Genomic DNA, 11,787 nt, shown 5'->3' on the forward strand with positions numbered 1-11,787 from the left:
CACCCTCACCCAGAGGCTTGGCCTCTCAGGCACAGGGAAGAGTCCTATCCAAGGGCAGCTACCTTCTGCCCCCTTCTCAGCAGCGTTCTGGCCAGTCATTTATTTATTTATTTTTTCAGTCCCCACTGAAGGGCCACCCACCCGTGGACATTTGCTCTCTGCTTTAAGGAGCTGGGCACTCGGACAGCAGGCAGAGCAGACATGGGGGCCTGGGAGCCTGTCCATGGGTTCTCTCCCTGCCCCGGGCCCCACTGCTCCCCTAGCCCATCTGGTACCTCTGGAGGCCCTGTGTCTACCCCAGGGTGGTCAAATTCTTAACTATGACTTGTCTTAACTTCTAGTTATCTAAGGAGATGTTGTCCAAGCAGTGCCATCTGTGAAGGTGTCTTGGGCAACCACAGGCTGAATATGAATGGGAGTCTTTGGGACTCACCCACTATGGCCTCACCAACCCAGGAGCCTGAGGCTGTGGGGGCTTGGGAGTCGTTGCTTCTGGAAGCAGGGCCAGCACCTCTGGACTTCATGGGGGCTGGACAAGGCCTTGGGTTCAGCTGGCTGCCTGGAGATGGCAGGGAGTGCTTGGGAGGGGGCTCTAGGGTTGAGCTGCATGTCTGAGACAGGATTCTGAGGGAGACCCAGAGGCTTCTGGGATGGTATGGAGGAGCTGGCTGGAGCTCTCCCTAGTTTGTCTTGGGAACAAGAGGCACGTATCACAGGGTCCAGATGGCCACCTGCATCTGTCTGTGGAGGAGGGAGAGTGTGAGTGTGAGCAGCACAGGGCTGTGTATGTCACCCCTGAGTGGTCCCTGTGTGCACATTCCTCTGTATACATTGGGTGCCATCTCCTCCCAGCTGGGCTACGTCTTCTTTGTCCCTTTGTAAGAGGGTGGGAGGATGAGGACTGGTGTGTCCTGAGCCTGGAGAGGGGGCTGAGGGAGTGAGAGTGGGAGTATCTTGGTCTTTCTCCATCCCGGAAGGCCAAGGTACTCGAGACTGGTTGCCTGCTGTCCTTGGACCCATGGCATGAAGAGGGGCTGGTAGAAACTGCGGTGACTACCACTTGGTGGGTTGGGACTGTGGCTACTGGGGCCACTGCCCGGGCTGGGAGCTCTAGTCCTTGGAACCTTTTCTGGGCTGAGACTACAGTGTGCGTGGTTGGGGGCGTGGGTCCGTATCTCAGGGCAGTCACAGCGGCAGGCCTGCATCTGCATTGCCAGTGGGGAGCCGGCATGTCTGTCGGGAACTGTTGGAACTGTTTGGAGCCAGCCAGGAGGTCCTGTGCTGTGTGGCATTTTGGGAACCATGGTGCCCAGACCTGGGGGTGGTCATTTGCTGTGGTCGCTTGGCTGAGGGGTGGGCATTCTGACAGAAGCTTTTGTGGCCTCCTCACTCTTGGCCCCGGTGGAGCCGTCATGGCTCCTGCCCCCCGCCCCCCGAGGTCCCGTGGCCCACCTCACCCACGCCTCTACCTTCCCCATGTGTAGGTCCTGTCCCTGGGCGCCGACGTGCTGCCTGAGTACAAGCTGCAGGCGCCGCGCATCCACCGCTGGACCATCCTGCACTACAGCCCCTTCAAGGCCGTGTGGGACTGGCTCATCCTGCTGCTGGTCATCTACACGGCCGTCTTCACGCCCTACTCGGCTGCCTTCCTACTGAAGGAGACAGAAGAGGGCCCGGCTGCTCCCGACTGTGGTTACGCCTGCCAGCCGCTGGCCGTGGTGGACCTCATAGTGGACATCATGTTCATCGTGGACATCCTCATCAACTTCCGCACCACCTACGTCAATGCCAACGAGGAGGTGGTCAGCCACCCCGGCCGCATCGCTGTCCACTACTTCAAGGGCTGGTTCCTCATCGACATGGTGGCGGCCATCCCCTTCGACCTGCTCATCTTTGGCTCTGGCTCCGAGGAGGTGGGGTCAGCAAGGAGGCTGATGGCGGGGGGAGAGGAGAGGCCAGGAAGGTGGTGGGAGGTACTGGGGTGGAGGGGGTGGTGAGGAGGACAGAGAAAAAGAGAGAGAGAGGGAGAGAGAGACGGAGAGAGAGAGGGAGAGAGAAACGGAGAGAGGGAGGGAGAGAGAGAGAGACAGAGAGAGAGAGACAGAGAGGGAGAGAGAGAAAGAGAGGCAGAGAGAGGGAGAGTGAGAGAGAGAGAGAGAGACAGAGGGAGAGAGAGATAAAGACAGTGGGAGAGAGACGTGGTGGCGAGGAAGCTGCAGAGGCATGGTGGGTACCCCAGCAAACCTGTGCTCCTTCTCTCCTCGCAGGGTTGCAGAGGGCCACAGAGGATGCCCTTTTTCTAATTCATCTACCCCAAGGGGCCAGTATTTTGTAGCTCACAACAAATTGCCCTAGAAGCTGATGGGAGTTCTGGCCAGGCACCCTAGGGTGACCACTGGCCCATCAGCGCCCATTTTCTCATCTGCAGTATGGGGGGGTGGTGACCCCTCTGTCCCAAAGCTGCCACTAAGATTCATAAGACACCTGTGCCGGGCCCGGCGTGGGCTTCAACTCTTAGGAGGAGGGTCTAGGAAGTCTTTGGGGATCTGACCTCCGATGCCCGCTCGGAGGGCTGCAGCGCCTCCCCTCCTCTCTCGCCCCCTCCACCGAATGTACCCCCTCTCTGTCCCCCAGCTGATCGGGCTGCTGAAGACTGCGAGGCTGCTGCGGCTGGTGCGCGTGGCGCGGAAGCTGGACCGCTACTCGGAGTATGGCGCAGCCGTGCTGTTCCTGCTCATGTGCACCTTCGCGCTCATTGCGCACTGGCTGGCCTGCATCTGGTACGCCATCGGCAACATGGAGCAGCCGCACGTAGACTCGCGCATTGGCTGGCTGCACAACCTGGGCGACCAGATCGGCAAGCCCTACAACAGCAGCGGCCTGGGCGGCCCCTCCATCAAGGACAAGTACGTGACAGCGCTCTACTTCACCTTCAGCAGCCTCACCAGTGTGGGCTTCGGCAACGTCTCCCCCAACACCAACTCCGAGAAGATCTTCTCCATCTGTGTCATGCTCATTGGCTGTGAGTGTGCCCCGAGGCAGGCGGCGGGGATTGCCCAAGTGGAGGGAACTGAGGCTGCTAACTGGGCCAGAGTCAGGCCCCTGGGACTTAGAGGCTCCAGGGGCCACCATGATGACATGGTTTGGGGGCTGGGCCACTGGGTGGGCACTACTAAAGGGTGGGGCATGCTGGAGCGCAGATGTACTTGGGCATCTCATGGGCATGTCGACGCTGAGACAGGCACTGACCTGGTGCGGGGCCTGAGCAGGGTCCCTATGTGTGGGTGGGTGGGGTCCCTGCAGATGCTGACGGCCCCACGTACCCACGCCCCCAGCCCTCATGTACGCCAGCATCTTTGGCAATGTGTCGGCCATCATCCAGCGGCTCTACTCGGGCACAGCCCGCTACCACACACAGATGCTCCGGGTGCGGGAGTTCATCCGCTTCCACCAGATCCCCAACCCCCTGCGCCAGCGCCTCGAGGAGTATTTCCAGCATGCCTGGTCCTACACCAATGGCATTGACATGAATGCGGTGAGACCACCAGAGCGAGGTGGGTGGGTGGCAGGCTGGGAAGAGTCGGGTGACAGAGGGGAGCCTCTTGGCGCAGCAAGCAAGTCTCAGGCGGTCACAGTCCATTCCGTACTAAGAAGGGCCCTGGAGGCATGTTGCCCCTTTTTGCCCGTGAGGAAATGGAAGCCTTTGGAGCCCCTTCCCTGGAGAGCGCCCCTTCTGAGGTAGGCGCTGTGTATAACGTGGGCGATGGAGTTAAATCCCTGTGACAGCCTGGGGCGGGAATGGTCTCTATGCCTTACAAATAAGAACATGAAGGGCCAGAACACAAGGGTGCTCAGCCAGGGGTGGTGAAGCTGGAGTGGGGACCCCAGGTCCTTCCCAAGACACTGAGCCCCCTGATGCTTCTGAGATCTCCCAGGCCTGCAGGATGAGATTTTCCTGACACAGAGGGGTGGGACGGTGAAGTGGAGTGTGGGTTGGGGTCTCGAGGGAGGATGTGCTGAGCCGCGCCCCCCCCCACGCCCCCAGGTGCTGAAGGGCTTCCCTGAGTGCCTGCAGGCCGACATCTGCCTGCACCTGAACCGCTCGCTGCTGCAGCACTGCAAGCCCTTCCGAGGGGCCACCAAGGGCTGCCTTCGGGCCCTGGCCATGAAGTTCAAGACCACACATGCGCCACCGGGGGACACCCTGGTGCATGCCGGGGACCTGCTCACCGCCCTGTACTTCATCTCCCGGGGCTCCATCGAGATCCTTCGGGGTGACGTCGTCGTGGCCATCCTGGGTATGGGGTGGGGGGTGGGCACTGGACTGGAAATGCCCTCTGCAGCCTCCAGAGGCTCGACCCTTCTGAATATGCAGTTGCTGGGGCTGTGGACCTGGGACTGCAGGGTCTTTGGGCTCCTTTAATTCACCTAAACTGAGGCCCTCCAAACGGGGCCATGGAGAGGAACCCCATGTGGGGAGGGGCTGCTGAACTCTGGGGTTCCCACATTCTCCTTCCTTTCAGGATCCCCCACAAACAGACACTTTTTGCTTCCTTAAAGTAGGATCCAGTCTAGATCCTCTAGCCTGGGCAGTAGAGGAAGCAGTGCTCACCTGGAGGCGGGCATTTGGTTTCACTGAGGGCCATGTGGTTCCCTGCAGCCTCTTGCCTGGCCCCTTGACATAGCCAAAGCCAAGGGAGGTCTGCCCCTTCCCCACTTCCTTTCCATCGCCCGTGCATGGTGGGTGTGTCAGTGTGTCTACACACTGGGGACCTCTTACCCTCTGTCTGTCCTGTCCTTCCCTCGCCCTGCATACTTCGGGGCAGATATTTCAAACTCTTTCAACCAAGGTTTATGTTAGGACATTTTAGATTTTGTTTCTCAGCTCTGTACAAACACAAATACACACCCCCACACAACTAAAATCAAAGTTTCATTACATAACACTTGGCCTTACTACATGTGGTACATTCTAGCATTTCTGTTCTGTGCTGTGCTAAGCTAAACTACTGTATGTTCTTTCAGTAAAAAAAAAAAAATGCTGGTTTTGATTCACTACTGTGTTCTGATCTTTGGTTTGAAAAACATTGCTTACAAGGGTGCAGTGATTGGCTAAGAGGGTGTTTGGGACATGGGGTTTGGGGAGTCCTGCTGTCTGGGTCTCATTTGCTGGGACACCCTGGGTTTCTGGCCCCTTCTGCCGGCCCCCTGGCACTTACTGTCCTGCCTCCCAGGAGGGAGGGTGGGCTGGTATCCTGGCTCTGGGTTGGGGGCCAGCCAGCAGGTGACCCAGCAGAGGGGACATGCCCTGCCCAGGGTGGGGATGTCGAGACAAGGTGCCTGCTGCCTGAATGCCCCCGCCCCCCGGGGCTGAGCTCCCTGTCCTCTCCGTGGCCTCCAGGGAAGAATGACATCTTTGGGGAGCCTCTGAACCTGTATGCGAGGCCTGGCAAGTCGAACGGGGACGTGCGGGCCCTCACCTACTGTGACCTACACAAGATCCATCGTGACGACCTGCTGGAGGTGCTAGACATGTACCCTGAGTTCTCCGATCACTTCTGGTCCAGCCTGGAGATCACCTTCAACCTGCGAGATGTGAGTCGGCTGTCCTGAGCTGGACCCCTTCCTCCTGCTTCCAGCTGTGTGGCTGCCCCTTCGCTGTGTGACATTGAATGTGATGCTTCTCTGTCTTACTTTCCCTGTCTGTCAAATGGCATTGTAGAGCAGGCTACAAAAGTCCCAAACTCAGGCCTTGTCTGGGGCAGAGGTCACTTGGGGGCAAAGAAGTATCTCCCCAGAGCTGGGCACCCAGCCCTACTTTTTCTATGTTAAGGAGGGAGGTTGGGGCCTGACCCTGGTGGGGCAGGAGAGCCCTGATACTGATCTTGGTTCCAGACCAACATGATCCCCGGCTCCCCCGGCAGTGCGGAGTTAGAGGGCGGCTTCAGTAGGCAACGCAAGCGCAAGCTGTCATTCCGCAGGCGCACGGACAAGGGTGAGGCAGGGGAGGGGAGGGAGCGGGGGAGGGGAAGGAGGGCGGGGCCGAGGTGAGGCTGGTCGCCCGAAGAAGTCGGGGAGGCCTTGTCTGCTTCACTCAGGCCCCAGACCTTCCAATCCTTTCCTCCAGTGTGCCCACTCCTCACCCCAGCTGTTCAGATGCTGCCCATCTTTCAGGGCCCCTGCAGTTGTCACCTCCTCTAGGTAGCCCTCTCCTACCCTCCAGGGCAAGCCGAGGCTTTTTGGAACTCACAGGGCTGGGGTCTCTGTGAGCGTTGCCCTAAATTAATGAGGAGGAAAGTCACAGGACAAAGGAGGGCCAGGGGCCAATGATAGGGCAGAAGCCGGGAAGTCCCAGAGAGCCCCCAATTCCCGAAGCACCATTGCCGGTGCTTGGGCAGCCAGGGGGTGCTGGGAGTTCTCAGTCGGCTTGAGAGTGGGTGCAAGATAGCAGAAGCAGCAACTGGGGACAAACCAGGGCATCCTGCCCAGTCCTCTCCCAGGCTCGCTCCTGTCCCCTCCTCCACCCTGCCCCCTCCCCTCCCCACCCTTCTCTGAGGCCCATTCTCTGTTTCCCACAGACACGGAGCAGCCAGGGGAGGTGTCGGCCTTGGGTCCGGGCCGGGCGGGGGCAGGGCCGAGTAGCCGGGGCCGGCCGGGGGGGCCGTGGGGGGACAGCCCATCCAGTGGCCCCTCCAGCCCTGAGAGCAGTGAGGATGAGGGCCCAGGTCGCAGCTCCAGCCCCCTCCGCCTGGTGCCCTTCTCCAGCCCCAGGCCCCCCGGAGAGCTGCCGGGTGGGGAGCCCCTGACAGAGGACTGTGAGAAGAGCAGCGACACTTGCAACCCCCTGTCAGGTAAGGGGTGGGGGGGAGGGGTGGGCGAGGGAGGGCCTGGGTGGGGCTGCAGAGGGGCATTCACCTGCTCACCGGCTCAATGGCTCTTCCACTGCAGGTGCTTTCTCGGGAGTGTCCAACATTTTCAGCTTTTGGGGGGACAGTCGGGGCCGCCAGTACCAGGAGCTCCCTCGCTGCCCTGCCCCCACCCCCAGCCTCCTCAACATCCCCCTCTCCAGCCCTGGTCGGCGGCCCCGAAGTGACGTGGAGAGCAGGCTGGATGCCCTCCAGCGCCAGCTCAACAGGTGAGGGAGTGCAGGTGGGGTGCGGGGAATGCCCTGGAGTCTGGTCTGGGTCCTGGCAGTGTTGGGGAGAGGGAGAGGGCCTGTGTGTATGTGCTGCAGCTGGATCCCCTCCTTCCATTCCAGGCTGAGCTGGAGGCGGCCACATTGGTCAACCCAGCACAGAGGCTTGGGTCGACCGGGTCGACCGGGTCGACCAGCTGCCCCTCCCCCCCCACTCCCAGGGAGGCTGTCCCTGGTGTCCCCACTTCCCTGAGCTTCCCCCTGCTTCCTGCTCCAGGCTGGAAACCCGGCTGAGTGCAGACATGGCCGCCGTACTGCAGCTGCTACAGAGGCAGATGACGCTGGTCCCGCCTGCCTACAGTGCTGTGACCACCCCGGGCCCTGGCCCCACTTCCACGTTCCCCATGTTGCCCGTCAGCCCCCTCCCCCCTCTCACCCTGGACTCGCTTTCTCAGGTAAGCTCTTGTCCCCCTTCCTCAAGGCGCCCCTACCCACTGGTTCTGTCCCGGAATCCAGTCCAAACCTGCTTTGCTGCCTTTCTGTTGGGCTTTGTGGCCCAGCCTCCGTGACCCTTGTTCCTGCCCTCCTCCCTGTCCTCCTGGAGGAAGGCTGCCTTGGGAGCTACAGGCTCAGGGTAGGGCAGGAGAGTCCCCTGTTCAAAGCGCCTAGAGAGCTGGGAGCAGGGAATCCTCAGAGTAAGTGGCCCGCAGCCTCACTCCCCTAGTGTCCACAGTCTCCACCGCCAGGCCCTGGGCATCACCTGAAGAGCCAGCTCCAACTGTGGCACCTGTGTCATGGCCACGGGTGGTCTCCTTGCAGAAGTGATGGAGCCCGAGGCCTGACGGTGGAGGCTGCATGCCAGTGTGTCCAGGGACAGGGTCCTGGGTCCCTGCTGTGAGTGACACTCTCTGGTCTCACTGTCCCGCCCATTTTTGCCCTTGGCACTGGCTGTCACAGGGTCATCTTGAGGATGCCTGGCATTTCCCAGGGTTCAGAGCCCAAGCCCACAGGGGAGGACTTCCTAGGCCAGCTTTGTCCCCTCTGCTAGAGCTGGGTCTCGGTTGTCCCTCGTCCTCTCTTGGGTGGTCTGCGTGTCCCAGGCCTCTGCAGGATGGCAGTGTCTGTGCCACCCTCCATGTCCCTTATGGGGACTCCTCTGGTTGCCAGAGGCGGCCTGGGATCTGCTCCCTCCCCTCTTTCCTTGGCATCTGCTCCCCCCTCCCATATGCTGCCTGCTCCTGTTTGCAGACACCAGGGCCCACGTCACCAAATGTGCCAGTCTCCCTTCGCAGCCGCCCCCGCAGAGCTCTCACCAGCAGACGCTCAGCACCCACAAACCCCTCCCGCCAGCCCCGGCCCTCTCCCTGGCCTTCAGATGCCTGGCCGCCAGCCTGCCTCTTTCTAGGTCCCTGAGTTCTTTCTGGATTGCGGGAAGGAATCTTGCCTCTTTTTCTGTCCCAGCTTCTGTCCCAGCGCAGAGACTGCTTATTCCAGGTTGGGTTTGGGCTTAGCGGCCACGACCACGTTGAGGGCCTAGGGCTTTCCCTGCTCCCAGCTCTCCTGTTTGGCCTCTGCCCTGGGAGAGCGCCTTTCTCTACTTCCTACCTTGGTGCCTCCCCTTGGTGGCCCCTGTCCTGCTCTCGCTGCCTTGGCCCTTCTCCTTGTCCCCTCCAGCTCCTCTGCCCACCTGACCCTCTCTCATCTCATGGATGAGAGAGGGTCAGGTGGGCAGAGGAGCTGGAGGGGCTTCTCCTGCCCTTTTCCTCCCTTCTTCTCCTCCCCTTCCTTCTCCTCCATGGCCTCTTCACCTGCCCATGCTCGGTGTGTTTCACAGGTTTCCCAGTTCATGGCGTGTGAGGAGCTGCCCCCAGGGGACCCGGAGCTCCCCCAAGATGGCCCCACGCGACGCCTCTCCCTGCCGGGCCAGCTGGGGGCCCTCACCTCTCAGCCCTTGCACAGACATGGCTCGGACCCGGGCAGTTAGTGGGGCTGCCCAGTGTGGACATGTGGCTCACCCAGGGATCAAGTGCTGCTGGGCCGCCCCCGCGGAGGCCCTGTTCAGGAGGCCCTGACCGTGGAAGGGGAGAGGACCTCGAAGGCATAGCTCCTCCCCCAGCCCTTGGGACCATCTCCTGCCACAGTCCCCTGAGCCCCAGTGAGAGGGGCAGGGGCAGGGCCGGCAGAGGGTGGGGCCTGTGGTCCCCCTACTGCCCTGAGGGCATTAGCTGGTCTAACTGCCCGGAGGCACCCGGCCCTGGGCCTTAGGCACCTCAAGGACTTTTCTGCTATTTACTGCTCTTATTGTTAAGGATAATAATTAAGGATCATATGAATAATTAATGAAGATGCTGATGACTATGAATAATAAATAATTATCCTGAGGAGACTCCTGTGGTGCTGGGCGGGTGTAACTATTACTTGCTGTGCCCTGTGATCGTCTGGACATGCACAGGGTCCTGCACAGGAATCTGGTCTGCCACATGCCCAGGCCCACAGGGCTGCCCTATATCCAGGTGTGGGTGTGTGCTGGGGGGGCGGCGCTCCCTGGGTGCTGAAACAGGTCATCTCCAGGGAGACAGAATCTTGTCTCCATAGGGCCTTGGATTCAGGATAACAAAGATCCCCCGGACTGCATGCATTTAGAGGCAGTCCTGATGGGTCAGTGGCTTGGCATCTAGCGCCTGAGGGCCATGTTCCTCTGCTGGGCAGGACACCCTGGCTCCCACAGCTGGCCTCGACACTGACTGCCGACACAGCCTCATGCTGTCTCCCTTGCTTGGACCCTGAGCCTGCATTGACCCTAACCTGAAATTGGCTTGAGTTCTGGCCTCCACCTCTGCCTCCAACTTGGCCTTATCTTGTCTAATACAATTGGGGCCTGGACACACTGGTGACCCCAGCCCTGACCAGTGCTCACCTGGTGTCTGGCTGCAGATGGGCCTCACTTGGATCACCTTGGTCCCCTGTGATCCTGGATCTGGATCTCGAGGAGCTTCCTGAAGAGGGTACAACCTTCAGGGTGACTCATTCCCATGACCTGGGAGCAAGACAAGGCAGAGGTGGTGGGGACAGGGAATGGTGCGTGCACAAGTGCCTTTCTGTGCGTGTGTGTGTGTGTGTATGTCTGTGCATGTGCTGCTAGGCCTGTGAGGACATGTGGCCCCTGGAGGATTGCGGTGCTGGGGCTGCGGCTGGTGCAGAGTGCTGATGGGCAGTGGGCAGGCTGTGCCCAGGTGGGCCGGTTTGCAGGCAGGAGCTGTCAGAGGCATCCAGAGACCTCAGCAACTTCTCACTGAATCCTTGAAACCTCTGACCCTTGGAGGTGGGTTTGTTGACTCTGTTTTAAAGATGAGGGTGCCATTCTCACTGCCCTTGTCTGGGTGGGGCGGGTGTTGGTTTCTGAGCAGCCTGGCAGGTTTCCTGTGCTCAGAGCTGGGAGGAGAGAAGGAAGGGATCTCCCCCTTTCCTGGGAGAGACAGGGAGGAGGATGAGAGCCATAGGTGACAGAGAGGCCTGCCAGGCAGAAAGGACAGGGTTGTGCATCAGGATCTGTTCCACACTTGGACACACGTGCGCACGTGAGTGTGAGCTTGCTTCTGCTCATGGTTTGAAAGTTGAACACAGGCCTTCCTGGTTGGCTGATGTGACTGTTGGTGCAGGTGTGGGTCTAACTGGGGTGGCCAAGATTTGGTGCAATGGGGCGTGGCTCTGTTTGTGGACTCTGGAGCCCAGGGCAGGAGACAAAGCCAGGCAGCAGTTTATGGGGAACAGTGAAGCTCAGTGCTCTTGGCATGCTGTGCTGTGAGCTGAGCCCAGTCCCTGCTCCCCGACGCTGTCTCAGCCTTGCCATGGTCTGCCCTTGTCCTTAGGGTGCCTTCATCCTGGGAGCCCACCTGATGCCTACCACTCAGTGTCCAGCAGCCGGGTGGGTGTTGGTGGGCACAAAGAGGAGAGGAAGGAAGGGCCTTTGCTCCCCTCTGGCTTTGCAGCAGAGGTGCCACTGGTTATTTCTTTGTCGCACCATGCCAGCACCATGGTCAGCTGCCTTGCTAGGTGAGGGCGTGCCTGGGCGGAGATGCGGTGTAGGTTGTGGTGCTCCTGAGGAGTGAATGTGTGTGTATGAATGTGCATGTGTCTATGCTCAGGATGGGGACTGGGCCCAGCAGAGGGCAACCTGTCCATGCCGGTCCTTGACAGAAATGCATGGGTGTCATGGGGTCAGTCGTTTGGTCTGGATGGGCCAGGCTGCCCAGATGCCCCATGCCAAGTCCCTGCCAGGAGTCCCCTGCTAAGGCTGGAGAGTGGGCGAGGAGCAGTCACAGTGGCTGTGTTTGCCAGGTGGTCCCTGCTTCCAGTCTCAGCTGGGTGCTCTACCCTTGTGTACTGAATCCCTACCCTGGCAGAGGGCACGTGAGCATTCACATGAGGACAGTCAGTCTCAGGCTGGTCTGGTGACTGGCTGGCAGTGGCATCCCTAGTTGGTGGCAGGTGTGTCTTGACTCCAGGTTCTCCCCACCCATCCTTCCGCCTGCACTGCTCAGCCACGGCAGGCCTGTTCCCCGGCTCCTCCCCTCACCTGGGCTCCCAGGGCAACAGGAAGTTTGTGGTGAGGACAAGGGCAAGCCATGGTGGTGCAGTCTCCCCTCCTGCAG

At 60.3% G+C, this 11,787-nt stretch overlaps 1 protein-coding gene across 5 annotated transcripts in view; it reads left to right on the forward strand.

The window, feature by feature from the left end:
- KCNH2 (potassium voltage-gated channel subfamily H member 2) overlaps positions 1-9,521 on the forward strand; it is a 74,644-nt gene extending 65,123 nt beyond the window's left edge. For all 5 annotated transcript variants that reach the window (XM_078343451.1, XM_035254375.3, XM_035254374.3 and 2 more), the window contains 10 exons: positions 1,485-1,913; positions 2,635-3,022; positions 3,336-3,535; positions 4,046-4,298; positions 5,402-5,595; positions 5,896-5,995; positions 6,579-6,851; positions 6,949-7,135; positions 7,413-7,590; positions 8,970-9,521. In XM_078343451.1, coding sequence (XP_078199577.1) covers positions 1,485-1,913; positions 2,635-3,022; positions 3,336-3,535; positions 4,046-4,298; positions 5,402-5,595; positions 5,896-5,995; positions 6,579-6,851; positions 6,949-7,135; positions 7,413-7,590; positions 8,970-9,119 — 2,352 coding nt within the window. In that variant the 3' untranslated portion in view covers positions 9,120-9,521. The remainder of the gene's footprint in view (positions 1-1,484; positions 1,914-2,634; positions 3,023-3,335; positions 3,536-4,045; positions 4,299-5,401; positions 5,596-5,895; positions 5,996-6,578; positions 6,852-6,948; positions 7,136-7,412; positions 7,591-8,969) is intronic.
- Positions 9,522-11,787: the final 2,266 nt, after the last annotated feature.

This window comes from Callithrix jacchus, chromosome 11 (assembly GCF_049354715.1).
Source record: "Callithrix jacchus isolate 240 chromosome 11, calJac240_pri, whole genome shotgun sequence".
Classification (NCBI taxonomy): domain Eukaryota; kingdom Metazoa; phylum Chordata; class Mammalia; order Primates; family Cebidae; genus Callithrix; species Callithrix jacchus.